Source organism: Lepidochelys kempii, chromosome 8 (assembly GCF_965140265.1).
Source record: "Lepidochelys kempii isolate rLepKem1 chromosome 8, rLepKem1.hap2, whole genome shotgun sequence".
Taxonomy (NCBI): Eukaryota; Metazoa; Chordata; order Testudines; family Cheloniidae; genus Lepidochelys; species Lepidochelys kempii.
The window spans coordinates 83,393,822-83,411,976 of NC_133263.1; the positions used below are offsets into that span (position 1 = coordinate 83,393,822).

General features: G+C 40.2%; 1 protein-coding gene across 8 annotated transcripts in view; it reads left to right on the forward strand.

Moving 5' to 3' along the window:
* The window catches only part of USP33 (ubiquitin specific peptidase 33), a 90,320-nt gene that overhangs the window by 47,166 nt on the left and 24,999 nt on the right, over positions 1 to 18,155 (forward strand). For all 8 annotated transcript variants that reach the window (XM_073357287.1, XM_073357286.1, XM_073357280.1 and 5 more), the window contains 6 exons: positions 4,585 to 4,698; positions 6,379 to 6,457; positions 11,791 to 12,211; positions 12,688 to 12,828; positions 16,144 to 16,250; positions 17,928 to 18,100. In XM_073357287.1, coding sequence (XP_073213388.1) covers positions 4,585 to 4,698; positions 6,379 to 6,457; positions 11,791 to 12,211; positions 12,688 to 12,828; positions 16,144 to 16,250; positions 17,928 to 18,100 — 1,035 coding nt within the window. The remainder of the gene's footprint in view (positions 1 to 4,584; positions 4,699 to 6,378; positions 6,458 to 11,790; positions 12,212 to 12,687; positions 12,829 to 16,143; positions 16,251 to 17,927; positions 18,101 to 18,155) is intronic.

Genomic DNA, 18,155 nt, shown 5'->3' on the forward strand with positions numbered 1-18,155 from the left:
CTGCTTAGCTGTACCGTAACCAATTATTTTACTGAAATTTAACTAACCAGTCCTAATATGATTATTTAACCAGTTATATCCCACCATGTTAATTAGTTTACACCCAGCAAAATTAATTATACAGCAGACAGAAACAATCACAGAACCAGACAGAGATTATACAGACAAACAATGGGGAAATGGGGACTACAATGATAGAACAACACAGAAATGAGGATTTCACATCCCAGCTGTTAAGTGAGTTCTTGCCAGACAGGATGCTATCAAACTAAGTTTCCTTTTACATTTTCTAGGCACTTCCCTTTCTCTGGAGGTGATAGGCACTATCAGGACAGGATTGTATTCCTAACAGCCCAATAGCACCTTATTTCAGTGTGACTAGTTTGGAATGTAAGGATGTGACCGTTTTCTTCCCAGTTTATGACTGCCTCTGCTGCTTAGCCAAAGGCCTTAGCCTAAGAACAGGGCCTCAGACTGTCACAGGAAGAGAAGGCCCTTATTCCGGCAGACAGTGATTTTGATTCTCTCTTTTATACCTCTATATAACTAGCTAAGTGATAAGAATATACCTAAATTCTTAGAGTATAGGCCTTTACAGACAGGCCTGAATATCTATATCCTCACATCCACAACCTGCCAGCTTGAGTTCATCCTCTCAAAATTGAGAAAACAAAATTCTTCAGAATACGCTGCACAGCTAAATCTAGGAAATTCCCATTGCCAGCTTCTCACTTGCTCCATATACACATCTGTTTGGGGATCTGCAACTGCAGAGGTATATGGGGGTTCCTCTGTAAAACCATAGGTGTGTCTTCTACATCAGACCCTATCTGAGAGTCAGTTTCCAAGGGGCTACCGCAGGGATCATCAGGAGTAGATGGAATGTAGACAAGGAGAAGCCCTCTACAGAGCCTTCTGAATTTCTAAATCAGACTCCATGTGAGAGTCACCATAGCCATAGGAGACCAGGATCAGATACAGCCTCCTCATTCTCAGACATGACAGTTTGAGAGTCTCCCCTAGGGGGCATCTCTTTAGTATTTTTCTGTTCTCATTAGCCTTTGTAAAATTTTAAAAATGACCCTGCCCCATAACTTTTTGGCAGCTTTGTCCCCCAAATCCTGTAGATACAATCTTTTATCTCCATTGGAATGTTAAGGAAACATGGGTGTGTGATTACATCTGAAGGCAATAGTTCAACCCCATTTTTTCAGTAGGTTGTGGTTAAACCAATATGGTCCCATGGGGTTGAATCAGCTGTATTGTATGCAACCACATTTCTCAAACATCCATGTTCTATACAAAATATGGGAGCTTTGTGTATTATTTCTACCCTGCATTTTACTACATGCATTTCAGCTTTTTGCTGTAAATAGGTCTCTTTTCTTAAAGACACAATAGCTGGGTATTCCGAAACTGTTTTTTATTTAAAAGACATATAGCCCTTGAAAAAAAATCAAGATGCGCCATCAAATCTTTCATCTTGTTTAAGGACCACTCAGACCTTGTAACAGAAACACAGATAGTCACAAAGCCCTTTTCAATAGATGGTTTTATTTACAAATACCAAGTTTTATTATATTTTATATCATGTTTGTCCCCTCTAACTTAATCCTTTCTGATTTCTTACAAATACTGTAGTCTTCTTCCTAAGCAGAGTTCTGTAACTTTTTGTGTGGATCAGGCAGTCAATATAATGTGCTAAGTGGTATTACTCGGTTTGATAATTTTGTTTAAAATACTGTTGGAGTCTCCAGAGCTTTGCAGAGCATTTACCAAGGTCACCCTTAGTGCTACATTTTCTTGGATTAAGCACAGACATTGCATTATATAGCCAATGGCAATAACTGTGTTTAAACTTTCCAAACACAAGTTAGCACACAGGGCCCGGAGCTTGAAGTCCAATTCACACAGTCATGATGCCACTGAGCTGGAGCATCTATAACACAGCCCTCACAATCCTCAGAAAGCTTCTCCATAAGACAGTGATTAAGGACAGCATAAAAAGAAACATGTACAATAGACTGCATAACTCTTTTACGGTAACGATGTGGCACTGGCTCAGCTAGATCAATGCCAAGGACCTTCCTTAAATCCATAGAGCTGTTGCCCTCTTCATGCTCGATGTCCTCTTGAATAGTTTGTCTTGGTGTTGAGCAAAAACATGTTGGGCCTGATTTCATCTTTGCTCCCTGATGTAATGCTGTCCAGGGCCACTTCTAGAAAGGTGGCATTGAGCTGGTGAGAGATTTTTGGAAAAGAAACAGCTGTAAGTCCCCTGTTGTTAGATTTTTGCAACCCCAGGTAAGTTCCTACCCCATTGCATCTCATCCTTGACCACCACTTTTTATAGTCTATTTACCTGAGCAAAGTCTTCTCCTTTCACCTTATCTGATGGTGACTCCGACGAGCCGTGGTCCTTTTCCTTCATGGGAGCAAACAACAAGCGCCCATCATGCTCATCAGTCTGCCTCATGAGCGCTTGAATCTGGGGGTCAGGTTCTGGTGTATCTATCAATGGCAAGGCCAAAGGGCTTCCCTCCTTTTCCTCAGAATAGTCGCTGAAGTAGAGCTTTCTTTGCAGGCAACCAAGCATCCTCAGAGCTAAAATGAATTCCGTAGTTCTCACGGGGGTAGTGAAAGAGGCCATTTTTCTTCTCAGTGTATCCATAATTTCTGAAAAATACACTGGAAACAAGACTGCCTGTTCCACGCAGTAATGGGTTTTCCAGGGGAAGTGCAGCCAACCGTCCAAACGTTGAGCTCCAGAGGTCGGGGTTCCCACCTAGACCCTTGTGCTATATCTATTTTGATTGGTATAAATTTGCCTTATGGGAGGGCTTATGGGGGTGAAACCCATGCCATGGTCACCCCACTCCGGAACTTGCCATGATTGGTCAAAACTGCTCCTGGGGAGGTCCTACAGGGCTGAAACTGACTCCAAGTGGTAGAGGGCAGCCAGGGAATTCTTAGAAGGGTCACATGCCACCCCTTGCTTCTGGTCCCTAGTCAGTCTTGGCTCCAGAAGTAATACCCAGTGGAGAGGGGATTAGGGTGACATGTGGGCGGGTCAGAGAGAGGTACCAGCATTTGATTGACGTATCCCTAGACTACTCGTGTTTCCATTAACAGATTCTTCAACAAAGGTATGTACAACCAATACCTAAATTATTTTTAAACACCTATTTAAAACACCTCTTGAAAGCTTGAAAGCCCTGGGTTACCCAAACTAGTTAACAGCAGTTCAATTTAGAGCCTACAAAATGTATTATTCCCAAGAGAAATCTTAATATCAGTTCTCACTACTCATGTGAGGTATGTTCCTTAATGTGACATTATCGTTTTAGAAAAAGGAGCTAGGATAGTTTCAGGCACATTACTACACCTACTTCTGAGTCTCCCTGATAATTTTTATGGTTTTAGAATATGCTTTGATTTTTTTTCCAAAATGTTTTCCCACTGTTTCTGTGAGAAACACCCACACAAATATAGAAAAATGATAAACTATACATGGGAAACAATGAAATAGACTTCTGTATTTGAAAGGTTGTCTAATGCACAAAGTAAACTGATGCTGAGACTTTTTCTCTCTAATCTCCATAGTAGTAATCTTAGACGGTCCAGTACTTGTATGTAAACAGTTTTCTGTCATTAGTGATTTTTTTTTTAGTTGATGTCCCTTTAAAAAGAAAAGTAGTACTTGTGGCACCTTAGAGACTAACCAATTTATCTGAGCATAAGCTTTCGTGAGCTACAGCATCCGATGCATCCGGATGCATCCGATGCAGTGAGCTGTAGCTCACGAAAGCTTATGCTTAGATAAATTGGTTAGTCTCTCAGGTGCCACAAGTACTCCTTTTCTTTTTGCGAATACAGACTAACACGGCTGTTACTCTGAAGCCTGTCCCTTTAAAGGTAGTCTCCCAGTGTTTTCTTCCTCTGTATAGTAAAGTGTATATTTTAAGGAAACAACTTATTCTCTCAGTGCTGCTTAAAATAATAGATATTGGAACTAACCCACCTATTTGTTCCAAAAAAAGTTAGATTTTCCAGATCAAGCTTTTCTGTAATTCTAAAATTCTGTAATTTTCTGTATAGCCTGTCCCTACAGTGATATATTTTAATACGATCCTTGTAAGACATAAAGGAATATTTTTAAAATATTAGTTATGAAGGTTATCTGAAAATGTCTTGCAGAATATAACATAATCAGAAAGTGCCAGCTTTCAGCCATCATGACTTTGCAGGGCAAGGATCACAGGGACATGCCACGATCGCCCGGTGGCTACGTTTGCTAGAGGGAACCTGCCCTTGTAACGTGGCTCTCACTGGACAAATCCAGTGCTTCTAACAAGTGGCAGGATTGGTCTGTGAGGGGTATTGTGCCACTCAAAGTGGCCCAAATAAGCAGGATATATAAATGTTACCCGAGGGTTTAGGAAAATAAATCATTAAACGTTTACCATGTAAATGTCAGTAATTTAGCCTTCACTAACATGCTGTTAAAATGTATGTAGGGGGTGGTTTACACTTCTCTAAGCACTATTTGAAGAATAATAATCTTGCTTTCTTCCCTCTAATCAGCCCACCCTTGACACAGTTTTTTCTTGACTGCGGGGGCTTAGCACGAACAGATAAGAAACCAGCAATATGTAAAAGTTATCTCAAGCTGATGACAGAACTTTGGCACAAAAACAGGTATTGTACCACTTTTCTTGTGGAATATGTTTATATATAAACTTTGGACAGCAGTGCAGCACAGAGGTGAACGTGTCTTAGGTCCAATTGTTTTCTCATGCGTGATATTCAGAAGGTGTATTACAGGCTTTGAATTTAATTAATTTAAAAATAACTCTGAAAGGATGTGTGGTGCAGTTTGGGAAGTTAATGTTTGTTTTAGTGGGAAAGTTACATGGAAGAGGCTTTTCTGTGTATCATGTGACAAGTCAAAACAAATGTCATTTAGCTGCTGAGTGATAATGGCATCATGTGTGCCTTTGGGTTGAAAAGAACGATTTGCCCACTGCAGCTATTCCTGTAGTTGAACCCATAATCCTGCATAATGGCATTAGATTTTCATCCCAGGAAACATGACAAGATTGATTTCCTTACACAATGAAACATGTAAGTTATAAATAAGAGCTCTCTTTTATGGATAATTGAGCCTCCAGTTTCCAGCACTTTAAGCTCAACCTGAGATAGAGCAAACTTTGGTTTTCCATCTGCTTCATACAGCATCATTACATACATAGATTTCCCATATTTCAGTGACTTATATAAATTTCAATAACTTGTTTTTATAAATGATCCATCACTTTTGATATTTGGAATTTGTGTGGAGAGGAGGCAGAAAAAACAGAGCTGCACTGTTAGGCTCTATAGTAAGGGCTTGTCTACATGTGGATTTGTTTTATAATAACTGTTCTACTTTAAATTCGCACCCTACTTTATTCCTCCATAATTTTATGTGTAGACGAGACCCAAGTTAATATGTTGCAGTCACACAGGAACAGCACTGTGGCCACACAAGTCTTGAAGCTCTATGCTTACTTTTCCCCTTATCTCCTGAATTATCTGAAAAGTGTTTTTAGGTGTACTTTCTGAGAAAATGGAGTAGAGCAAATCAGCCACCTTCTCTCCTTTCAAAAAATACCTAAAAGTAAGAGAAATTAACTTTTTTAAAAAGAAGAACCATTCACAACAACTTATGCTAAAATTCAGATTGGTGTGGAATTTCCTTCCTATTTTTTCTTTCCAAAATGGCTTCACTTTTGGTTTTGGATACAGTTAAAGACTAAAATATGTATTATTGATTGTCCCTGTGGGATACCTTGTATCCTGGAGTCACTTGCACACCATTCTTGTGCCTATGCTGTTACCCACCCACTCATCTATGGGTGCTGCTCAATATATAGACCACATCTTCTTTGTGGCCTTGACTCTGTATCCATTTGACATGAGTCTTTTTTATTTCAAAGGGGGATATGATGTTCTACAAATAAACTTGTCTCCTTGCATTTACCCTGTAATAAACAAATACTCCTTAATATTTTTAAATGGGTCTTTGGAGGAAATTGACTTCTATCATGCATACCAAATTATTTCTCTACTGTATTGCTGATTAATTTTGGTTACAGCTTGCTTGAAGGCCTTTAAACATAAATCCCAATTTCACACTTTTGGTTTTTCTGTGCTCTGGGAGAAAGATGTTTCTATATTGAAGACCCCCCTTTCCCCAAAAAAGGATTACTTTGGGGTAAGAATAATATAGAACAAGTTTGTTAAAATGTGTCTCACAGTGATCAAACTGATGATGATCCCAATGAAGTTAGAAAATTACAGTTCGTTTAATTTTTTTTCCAAACTTTTCTTTCCCAGACCTGGTTCCGTTGTTCCTACAAATTTGTTTCAAGGAATTAAAACAATTAATCCAACGTTTCGAGGCTACTCCCAACAGGTAAACCTTTCTTAGTATTATCCAATATTATGACAATGAAGTGTCAAAGGTATAACTGCATGATTCAGGTAGATTAAATTGTTGGATTTAAAACTTCATAAAGTAGAAAAAAATATGTATTTACACCAAGCTAATAATAAACTTTTAGATTTTACCTTTCCATGCTTTAAATCTATATCCCCTAAAACTCCACTCTAACTTTTCTGAATCACAGACTTCTGTGCTGAATTCAGCTGAGAAACTGCTGAAACTCCATGATCCTTGTGAATGTCTCCTTTCTCAGGGACAAGCAGCAGAATGGTTAATAATAGAAACTTGTCACCTGAAGTATAGTAGCTGGCATATAAGCTGTTCCAGAAAGTGACACAAAGGTCTTGCTAGGCAAACATAAAGAATATAATAGAGCAAACTTTTACCATATTAATTTACTATTTGAATATTTTTAAGCTGAGTTGGTAGCATCCAGTTTTTTTGTTTAGACAATGAGCCCCACATATTTTTCTTTTCTTTTTCTTTTCTTTTGAATGTTACTTAAGTTGGTTTACAGCATTATGGATACTGAATACTTGTGTCCTCCAGTTCTTATATAGGTAGTAATTACTTGTAGTGCATGGGCACTGATGGTTATGTGACTGAATTATATTGTAGGTGCATTCTTCAAATCATCTTTAATGAAGTGTATTCTAACATACCTATTTTACTGTTTAAAACATATTTTATTAAAATCCCTATTGTGGGGACCACATTCAATTTCTGGTCTTGTAGTAAGAATCAGATCCTTAATAATTTTGTCAGATTCTCTGCATTGCAGTAGTTTATATTGGAAAACTTTGGTAATTCAGTATAATGAAGTTAGTATTAGTGAAATGGAGGGTTATATGTATTTTTGATATGCAAATACTGTCTTTGGTGTCAAGTAAGTGTCAAAATAGCAAACTTCAGAATTGTCGTAGATGCTTTTCATTATTACTGACATCCTGACTTTCCGTTGTGACCAGGGTATCCACAATTTAGTCATGTATCTAAATGAAGAAATTAATTCACTAATATATGGAAAAATGACAAAATCGTCTGCAGCTTTATTAACATACATTTCTTCCGGGAAATTTAGTACTTGCAAGCTAAAATTTGGGATGAGCGTACCGTTCTGTACTCCCCTAACTATTTAAGGGGAGACCCCAATGTTATTCCTCAACACATCACTGTAAGATACTCACTAGGTCTCATAGTGGCTGCTTAAACAAAGCAGTGTTAAAGTGACCTGGCTCTCTCACTGAGAGATTGGGGTCTCCCACAGCCAAATTTTATCAATTCCTGGTGGTCATCTTGTTCCCAATCAGGATTGCGAGACCAAGAGCCTTCCCCCCCCACCCCCATAAGCTGAATTTCAGCCATTGTATCTGTGACAGACTGACACTATGCTGTGATATCTTGGTCAAATCTTATGGAATTAAAATAAATTTGTATTGAATTAAGTTAAACCTTATTGAATTAGGTTAAATACCTTTGCAGTCCATTGTATTAAAAATTCAGTTGTGTATGTGTTGTAGAATTGTATGTACTGTCTTTTGTAGGAGGGGATGCTAATGTAATTCCTTCATTATTAACCCTTTGAGGCAACCCCACTGGAGAGATCTGCATATACTAGTTCAAACTGGATTCTCCAGGGCCCGACAGACAAAGACAGGATCTTTGGATAAATAGCCTGGTTTTAAATCGGCTCAGGGACTTCTTTCTGATCTAGTAAATATACGGGGCCCCAGGTCTGTGAAGGACCCCACTCCTTCGAGAAGGGTTGGGAAGTCTTAGCCTACAGAGGCCCTTAACACGGGGTGCTAGCTCTGATCTGAGGCTGTTACGAACTTGTGACCGTTGAAAGACTGTTCCTGCCAGAGCCTATGTTAGAGTTGGGGTGATCTCTGGCAAGCTTATTGGCTTGTGGGTAGGTTCTTTTTTTGTTTTAATATGTTTTCTCTGTAGTGCTTTTACCATGAGAATAAAATAAGCTTGCATAAAAAGAGCTGCTTGGTACTTATAACCATGGGCTGTCACACTTAAACATCTCTAGAAAGAAAGCAAGCAGGTGTGCTTTGGGCAGCCCGTCTCTGCTGAGGTTAACTAGGGCCCTACCAAATTCATGGCCATGAAAAATGCATCACGGACTGTGAAAATTGGTCTCCCCTTCCCCTCTCCCCCCCCCCACACACAATGAAATTTGGTCTTTTGTGTGCTTTTACCCTATACTATACAGATTTCACAGGGGAGACCAGCATTTCTCAAATTGGGGGTCCTGACCCAAAGGTGAGCTGCAGGAGGGCGCAAGGTTATTTTAAGGGAGATTGTGGTATTGCCACCCATACATTTGCGCTGCTGCCTTCAGAGCTGGGTGGGTGGAGAGTGGCTGCTGCTGACTGAGGGCCCAGCTCTGCAGACAGCAGTGCAGAAGTAAGGGTGGTATGGGGTGGCAGTACCATACCATGCCATCCTTACTTCTGCGCTACTGCTGAAGGCAGCTCTGCCTTCAGAGCTGGGATCCCAGCCAGCAGCCACCGCTCTCCAGCTGCCCCGCTCTGAAGGCAGCACCGTCGCCAGCAGCAGTGCAGAAATAAGGGTAGCAGTACTGCAATCTCCCCTACAATATCCTTGCAACCTCTCCCCCTCGCCCCCCAACTCCTTTTTGGGTGAGGATCCCTGCAATTACAGCACTGTGAAATTTCAGATTTAAATAGCTGAAATCATGAAATTTATTATTTTTAGAATACTGTGACCATGAAATTGACCAAAATGGACTGAATTTGGTGATGCCCTAGGAATAACATAGTGAAGGCAGGGAACTGTGCAGCCTGGAAATACCTCGGTCACATGGGAGTGAGTTGTTGTTCTCCTCCCCAAAAGGCAATTGCGGGGGAGCTGGGAGTCTGAGGGTGGTGCCCTTGCTGGACCACTGAGGGGAAATACAGGTGCAATAGTCCTGAACTGCAACAGTATCTCTTCCCCTAAAAGAATTACCAGCCAGGGCAAACAGGTCTAAAAGTTTTAAATTTACATGTGTATAGATCATTGGGCTGAGGGAGAGTCCCGGAAACCAAACAGTGGTGACATTAATAAATTGTAAGCAAGTAACCAAATGATTATGTACCAAACTCCTCTTAAACCTACCACCGCTGGACCAAAAGATACCCTCTTAATGAATTAGCTACCTGTACAACAAGAATAAACAATGGTTAAGAACAAAAATACTAGGAATTAATGAAGATGGGAGCAGCAGAAGGCAGGAAGAGGTCAAACTTCTGCCCCCTTCCTGCTCTTATAAGAACAGCTGTGAGCTCAAACTGAAAGTAAGTCAGCATTGCCATGGTAGCTCACCCACTCCTTCCACAAGAAATTGCTGAGCTGTTAGAGTGTGAATCTACAACATTCCCTTTGTTTCCTTCTCCGGTCCAGGCACAGCTGGAGGGCTGGGACAAATTAAACTTGAGTCTTTTGAAAGGTGCAAATGTAGTTTTCCTCACCAGTGTATGTAAGGCCCTGATTGGGTGTTGCAAAAAAAGTTTGAAAATCTTATATGATGAGGTTAGATTCCTTTATCGACAACCTCTGGTAACTGCACAGCTAGTAGCTAACCAGGTGCAGTACTTGGTTGTTGCTTGTATCAGGATGCATGTCATTGTGATGGTTCTTGGGGTACCCAGGACTGAGAGTCACCTTGTTACCCCCTGCCTCCAACCTGAGGGAGTTTCGCCCATGCCTGGCTGCTCTTTACCACCATTAGCCTTTCAACCACTTGAACTCTTTCCCCTGGGCTATGCCAGCCCTGTCTACACCTTGCAGGTTAACAAAAGGTGCACACCAATCCATTTGAATCAGTCCTCTGTGATATGCTGCCCTGGACACAGACTGCTCACAGAAATCCCAGATCCTCTGCTCCCAAAAGTGCAGTGTGTCCCAGTTTACTAATTTTACCTTAAATCGCTGCTCCCATAAATCAGACAGCACTTGTGAACCACTTGCAGTAAAACAAAAGTAGATATTTGTAAGAAAGAATAAACTACAAAAATAGCTATAATACAAAACAAAATCAAAATGTGAAGCTGCATCTACATTTATTAATAAGTTACCTTTCCTAGCAAATAAAATAGGTTTCCTACTCCCCGATGTTAAGTCTGTTTCAGAACTTCACAAAAACCAGGATCAATTTTTCATGAGAATACCTTGTTCCTCAAGATGTCTTCTCAGTGGCAAGATGCAGAGTACGTTTCCCTCCTTTGTAACAGGTTTCAGAGTAGCAGCCGTGTTAGTCTGTATTCGCAAAAAGAAAAGGAGTACTTGTGGCACCTTAGAGAGACTAACAAATTTATTTGAGCATAAGTTTTCGTGAGCTACAGATCACTTCATCAGATGGATTCAGTGGAAAATCACTGTAGCTCATGAAGCTTATGCTCAAATAAATTTTAGTCTCTAAGGTGCCACAAGTACTCCTTTTCTTTTTCCCTCCTTTGTGTTATCCTGAAACAGTTTTTTGTTTCTGTTCATAGAGTGAACCCCTATCTTGTCATAATGTTTCTTCTTTACCTTCAGGTGGTTTTGTTTGTTTGCAGTTGCCTCTGATGATTTTCCATTGAAAGCTTTGGTATTGAGCAAGGTTAAACAATTGAGCCTTGCATTGCATCAGTGGCAAAACAGGATGGGGTGGCAACTCGCTCCTGCTGAATAGGCTATCACTGAGACATTATCCTCTGGTGACTAACATTTACACCAAGTCCATAAAGCATACTTTCAACATACATATATGATTACTTAAATATTACCTATACATACACCATGCAGTGATTATGAATCTCAGTGAGTTATGAGCTTTCTGTAGCTACCTTACATGTTACTTTTTATGGATAAATATGCTGTAAGATATGTTTGGTATAGTGACTTTGTCAAGCTTGAGTTAAGTGTTATTTGCAAAGAACAGGCGACCCTTTGCCAAGGAACCTCTGTCACAGAGACCACACAAGAAATATTTTAACAAGTAAAATATCCTAGCACAGAGTATCAGCTTTGTGATGAGTGAAAGTGTGAGAAGGAAAGTTGCCGAGTAAGACTCCTCGTGACATGGAATGGAACTCGTGTAGGAGGTTACAAAATCCAAAATGAAATATTATTTGGACTGACAGTTTAATTCTCTTTTGCACCCCAGACTGGACAGGAGTCATTTACTTTGTTTTTACTTCTTTGATTTAGTGGCCAGCTTTAGCTTTTTGTTGTTTCATCTTGTTCTGACACCACTGTGTGCATATCTTCTAAATATAAAAGGGGATTATGTACCTTATTTTAAATTCCAGGATGCACAAGAATTCTTGCGTTGTTTAATGGATCTGCTTCATGAAGAGTTAAAGGAACCAGTCATGGAAATAGAAGACACCCACTCTACAAGTATAGAAGAGAGTATGGAAGAAGACAAGAGCCAGTCAGATGTAGATTTCCAGTCCTGTGAATCTTGTGGTAGCAGTGATAAGGCAGAAAATGAGGCTGGTTCCAGACCCTTTTCAGAGGAGTATGCAGAGACTACTATGTTAATTCAAGATGTTGAAAACCACTCCCTCACAACCAAAGATCAGCAGAAAGGAAAAACACCATGTAACAAGCTTAACCGGGCAAGTTCTATGGAGGACTTAAAAAAAGACACAAACACTGCTTCAGAAACTGCTGAATTTTTACATAATCCAGGAACAATCAAATTACAAATACACAGCAGAATTTCAGGTGACTGTATGATCAGTTGCTAATGTGTAATTATAACGAAATCATAGTTGTAGCTGAAATGCATATAAAAGTAAAAATGAGGGAAACCATTCTAGATGTATAACTTGTCATGTATCCCATGAGAGTAGATTGGTTTCTAAACTGGTGCTCAAATTCATTAATGTGGTACTTTCATTACATGTTTGTTTAGTCCATTTTGAAGTCCAGTGACTATTTACCACCTATTCAAGTTTTGTAACAATTGAAAGACTTCAGATAACATTACAATTGGTGATTGCTTTTGGATTTTTTTGGTTCATCATTTCTGCTTTAACAGTTGCTGAATTAAAACTGAATTTTTTTATACACAAGTGTTTAATCAGTCGCCTACTGGTGTGCTAAAATGTAAGTTATCTAACTGTTTTGCAGTTCAACCTGAAGCAAAACTTTACTGTTGGAAAAATTCAGCTGTGCAGTAATACAAATTTCTGTTGCAGACTACATCAGTGATGTCCACATGACTGATCTGTCAGGACCGCAAAGCCCTCCCTCAAACGAAGGAGTGAATACACGTTTATCAACCTCTCCTCCAAAATCAGGCTCATTACGGTCTGGATTGGCACCTGCACACAAAAAAGGTATAAGCTTCTTTTTCTCCTTGCATTACATTGCTTATAAGTGTGCCATTCGTTTTTGCCCTTTTTTGCGGGGGAAAGGGGGTGTATTTAATATTGACACTATATGCTTTCAGGCCTCTACTTAGAGAGTTGACACCATGCTAATGGGATACAGAGCTTCTCATTATTTTCTACATCACTGTCTCTTTTCACTTTATTGGAGAATGGTGTGTCACTACCAGTCATTATAAGCAGTTGTGTATCCATAGCACTTCCTGCCTCTCCAGTTGTTTTTGTCTCCTTGCTCTTGAAGCATGGAGCAATATTTTTCTGATCTTTCTTTATAGCACCTGATTGGAGAAATGGAGGTGGTGGGAAGAATGCTCAAAGAAGGAAAAAAGTTGTGTTTTTAGAGGAGAGTCTGGAAAGGAGCCCATTGGGTACTCAAGAGAGAGGCTTCTTGCGGGAACAAGGCATCAGTTGAGTCTCCCCAGAGTGAAAGAGCTCATGTCTGTTACTACTGCTGTAGGCAAGTTCACCCATTGGAGCAGTCCTAATTTCTGCTACCCACACAGAGTGGTGGAGAGTCTGTTTAGGCTGCTTCCATTCTACAGTCTACTCATCAGTAATTGGTCAGCACCTAAAAAGGCTAGGCTCTCACTGCCTGCAGGGTTGGCTCTGACACAGTGCTCCTTTTCCTTTACTGCAGCCTCCCAGCACCAGGGATATGTTTTTATAGCAGTTTCTTCTGTCTCCACAAAAGGTTCCCCCACTTTGTACCTGGCTGCATCTCTCTCTGTGGTCCCTTTATAGAGTTGACACCAAAATGCAAGTCCTCCAGCAGGGGCAGCTCTATCTTACTCCACTCCTCAAGCTTCCAGATCCCTTTCTTTCCTCCGGATGAACCTGTGAACAGCTTGGTGGAAAAGTGATCTGAAGTCCCATTCTAGCAGATCTTCTCTCCACCATCTGTCACAGCTTTAACTCCAAGGGACCCCGAGCATGCTCAGATTCCAGGCAGCCTACTCAAAGCATTAGGAAGTTGATCGTGGTCTCAACCAAACTTCCAGAAATTCCCATTCTGACAGGCTTGCTGTTCCCTCATCTGTGGCAGAGGTGGTCAGCCGAATAGCCGGCCTTTCTCCAGCCATCAGCAGGAGTCTGAGCAATTTCAATGGAAAGCCACTCTGGTACTCTGCTTCATTATACTTCCTTTCCTTTGCTGAGGATCTAGACAACAGTGGTGTTTCAGACATGGCCCAGAGGGGTTGCCTGCATCCCCCTTTTAGGATTGTTGCCAATGTGCAAGACTCTAGATATAGTGTGATAATTCATTGATGTAAATTGTTCCATAATAATCCATGGTTTTGAGTTTGCTGCATAATTGCGCTTCAAAATCTGAGCATTCATGAATAATTGCTGAAGATTTATTTATTTATGGTTGTGAAGAAAACCTTCATACAGTGATGCCCGCTATATTTGGCAAAGAGCGAAAGACCACAGCTCTCAAAGACATGTTAACTGACCCATTCCCGTTGATGGTATGTCAGCACTGAAGTCTAACAAGAATAATTTAAATGGCAACATTGTTTCACTCCTGGTCAGCTCTCCAGAAATATCAATTTAATGCCATAATTGTGTGTAGTGGAAGATATGGGGCAGATTGCAGTGAGGCTCATGTCGAAGTTTGCTGGAGTGGGGAATGAGAAATTCATCCTTCCTCACTCAGATTTAAAGTTACCTCCATCTTTGTCCAGAGTGGAAATAATAGAGATCTGTCCCCTGCCCTGTACCAAAAGTCTCAACTGCCTCCTGATTGCCAAAAGCAAAACTGTCTCCTGTGCCTTCCTGACTCTCACAAGGCCAAACAGTCCCCTACCCAGAAGCCAATACCTCTGTTTCCCCCTCCAACTACATCTGTCATGCAATTACGCATTTTCAGTATGGAAATCTCTGGCAAATTGAAAATGTGAAGTGTTCTAAAACAGTTTAATATAAAAATACATGACTGAAGGACCAGGAAGTGGGCATTGCTGCATAACTCATGGGTTCCTGCAAAATGCACATCTAAAGTACGACATGAAAAGAGGACTTGCCAGTGAGATTTCTTGCTTGCTGGCTTTTCTTCCTGCCAGTATTCTCTCTTCAGATCCAAACTCTTCCCTTCTCCAAGCCTATTTCAGCTAGCAATGAGGCAGGGAGGCAATTTCAGTTACATGAGACAGCAGGCACTCAAAGGTATTTGCTTAGGGGCCATCCAGTTAGTGTATGGACTTCTATGAGGCAACCTTGGGGAGATGCATCCCTGTGGGGGAGGTCTGTTTGGAGCTGTTTGTTTACCTTTTCACTGTTATTGGCCCCACACTTTGCTGCTCCTTATTTGTATTGGCAAGTAGCAAATCAGCAGGTCCACTGCCAAGACTCTTACAGGAGGAGTTTTGGGGACCTTAGTCTGTTGGGTAGGGTACAGCAAGAGCATTTGCAGTCTATATTTTGTATGATGCTTCTAGGTTTTAGTCTCTAATGTAGGGGGGCCAGGAGACTGTTTTTGAAGGGTTTTTTGTACTCCAGAGAAGCAGCTATTATTCATCTAATGCAGATCACAACTTGAAATTATTTATACTTGATTTCCAGATCTGTTGGGGAAAATCCCTCTGAGAGCTTTAGAGACTGCTCCACTTAGGCAGTCTCAGCAGGGGGCAGGTTTTCTTTTTTTCAATCAGTCTGCTTTTTAAATTCTGTATCTATCACTGACTCATCCCAGTTTGGCCCAACATAATCAGTGCCTCAGCATTTCGAGTCTGTATCAGTTGAGTCCTTTGGACCAAGATATGTTGAAGACTCCCTGCAAAACTGTTACGGTCAAATGAGGCTGGCATATGCTCTCAGATATATGAACTTTATACTCTGAGTGAGAATACGCTTAAAATGGGCCTTAATCTGAGAGCAATACACTAAGGATTCTAAGATTGCCCCTCAAATAGTCTGAGTTTTACTTAACTTAAATGCTAGCCTTGGAAATTCCACTAGGAAAGAAAGAAGGATCAAGCATGGTTGTCTGTCTACCTTAATTCTACTAGGAACCCACAGGAACAATTGAGCCTAGGAGATATACTAACTCAGCCATAGCTGCCAGTAATTTGGCTGCCTGGTTCCCTAGGAGATGAGATAATGGGGAAAGGGAATTAGTTCTTTTATCTCAATCCTGAAAAGAGGTGGCACGTACTCATTTAATCCTGTCATTTTAAAAACGGATTTAGGCAAAGCAGAATCAAAGGTTACGCACTGTACTTTGAACCCTCTTTAACCATTTTTATTCTTGTCTTTTTATATTAGTTCCAACTTCTCCAAAAAAGAAGAAACACAAGAAATACAGGAGTGTCATATCTGACATATTTGATGGGACCATCATAAGTTCAGTGCAGTGCCTGACTTGTGATAGGGTGAGTGTAGGGAGATGTTCTGATGTGAATGTGGTGTTCATTTTTATATTAAAATATAATCGTTAATTTCAGTCATTTTACCTTTACACGTGTAATCTTTCTCTTGGGATTTCTCTTGTGGCAGGCTCCCTGGGCATTCAAGCAAGGCTGCTGGCCCCTTTCTGAGTTCTGCAGCTGTTACGTCTCCTCAATTTAATTTTGTAGTCCCTAATAGTAACTGTTGCAACCCTTCTTTAATGTAGACTCTTGCCTCTCATTTGGGAATAGAAAGAACATAAGCCCAACTGAAACTCAACAAAATTGTGGGTGTTAGTTTGCAACCAAATTTTTTTTCCAAGTGCAGCAAAGTTTTCATTTTCCTTCCTCTTCCCTCCCATCATCCAGGAGGTTCCCACTATTGGTTATAAACTAGCTGAACAGCTATGTTACCTTGCTTAGACACACAGCAAGGTGTGTGTGCAGGTGAAGGCCACAGTTCCTTTTCCTGTGGTATTATGGCTAACCAAGGATTGCGGTGTCTACATGCTGTCACTCACAGATTGCTAATATCATTCAGAACTGCTCATTCAGTTATATGTTAAGCTATGAGGTGCATCTTTTCAATTCTTCTGTTTTTAAATAAGAATAAAGGATTTCTCCTCCCCCCCAACACACAGCCTTTGCCTGTGAAAAGCAGTTCACGGCAGAAGAAAGGAACCCAATATGGAGGAGGAATCTTTTATGTCTGCAACTTCATTTAGCAGACAAATCCAATCATGGTTTGCCTGACTTCCTAACACACACAACTTCCTCAAGGAAAAATTCCATGTAATATAAAATAGTCTAACTGCTACATCGGATTAGAAAAGGCAAGTCATTAAGTGTTTTTAATTATCTGGAATATAGAAAAGGGTAGCTAGTCATGCTGTTTCAACAGCCTCATCATGCAAGTTAGGGCTGAGAAAATTCAGGTCTTGTTAAAAACGTTTAAAATTAGATTTTTCAAAGTGGTTTGAAGTCCTAGTCTGCCTTATGAAGCTCAGCTTCCTGCTGGAAAGTGTAATGTTCTTTAGTAAAAATGGCAGCGCCCACTGAAAAAAGCAAGTCCCAATTCTTCATAGTGCCACTTAAAAAGTAGCAGGTAATTAAAAAAACTTCTAAAAATGATTCTTAGCAAAAATTTACTTCTAAGTTATTATTACAGACCACTTCAGTTTCCTTTAAAAATAGCCCCAAAGTCAGAAGTGCTCATTCTTATTTGGAGGGGGAAGGCTGTTTTTAAGTAAAACACCATCAAAATTATTTGAATAATGTTTGGAAGAATTAGCACCCATGAGAGCCATCTGTGAAAAGCTCTGTACCACTAACATGACCACTACCATGGGATAAACCAGCTGGGGTTTATAAAAGAGCCATTGTTACTACTTTAGCTATAAAAGAATTACCAGGTGCACTGTTCTTCCAAAGACTGGTTTTATGACCCAAATCCATTTAACTGATAATTGAGAGAGTGCCATCTAGTGGAACTTTAGGAGTAAAACACTGAATCTTTTGTTAGCGGTCACTCTTTTGATCTAACTTCTCAAGATTATAAAATAAAGTAACAAAATACTGTGGTGTACTTTACAAAATTAGAATTAATTGCTTATTTCTTTTAACAAAAGCCTAATTTTCCTCCCTACTTCATTTTTTGCATAGGTGTCTGTTACCCTGGAGACTTTTCAGGATCTGTCATTGCCTATTCCAGGTAAGGAAGACCTTGCCAAACTGCATTCGGCAAGTCATCAGACTTCTCTAGTCAAGGCAGGGTCGTGTGGTGAAGCATATGCTCCCCAGGGATGGATAGCATTTTTTGTGGAGTACTTTAAAAGGTAAGTGATTCTCTTTGTAGTGCTTAGATTTTAAAATTGCAGTTTCTGCTCTACT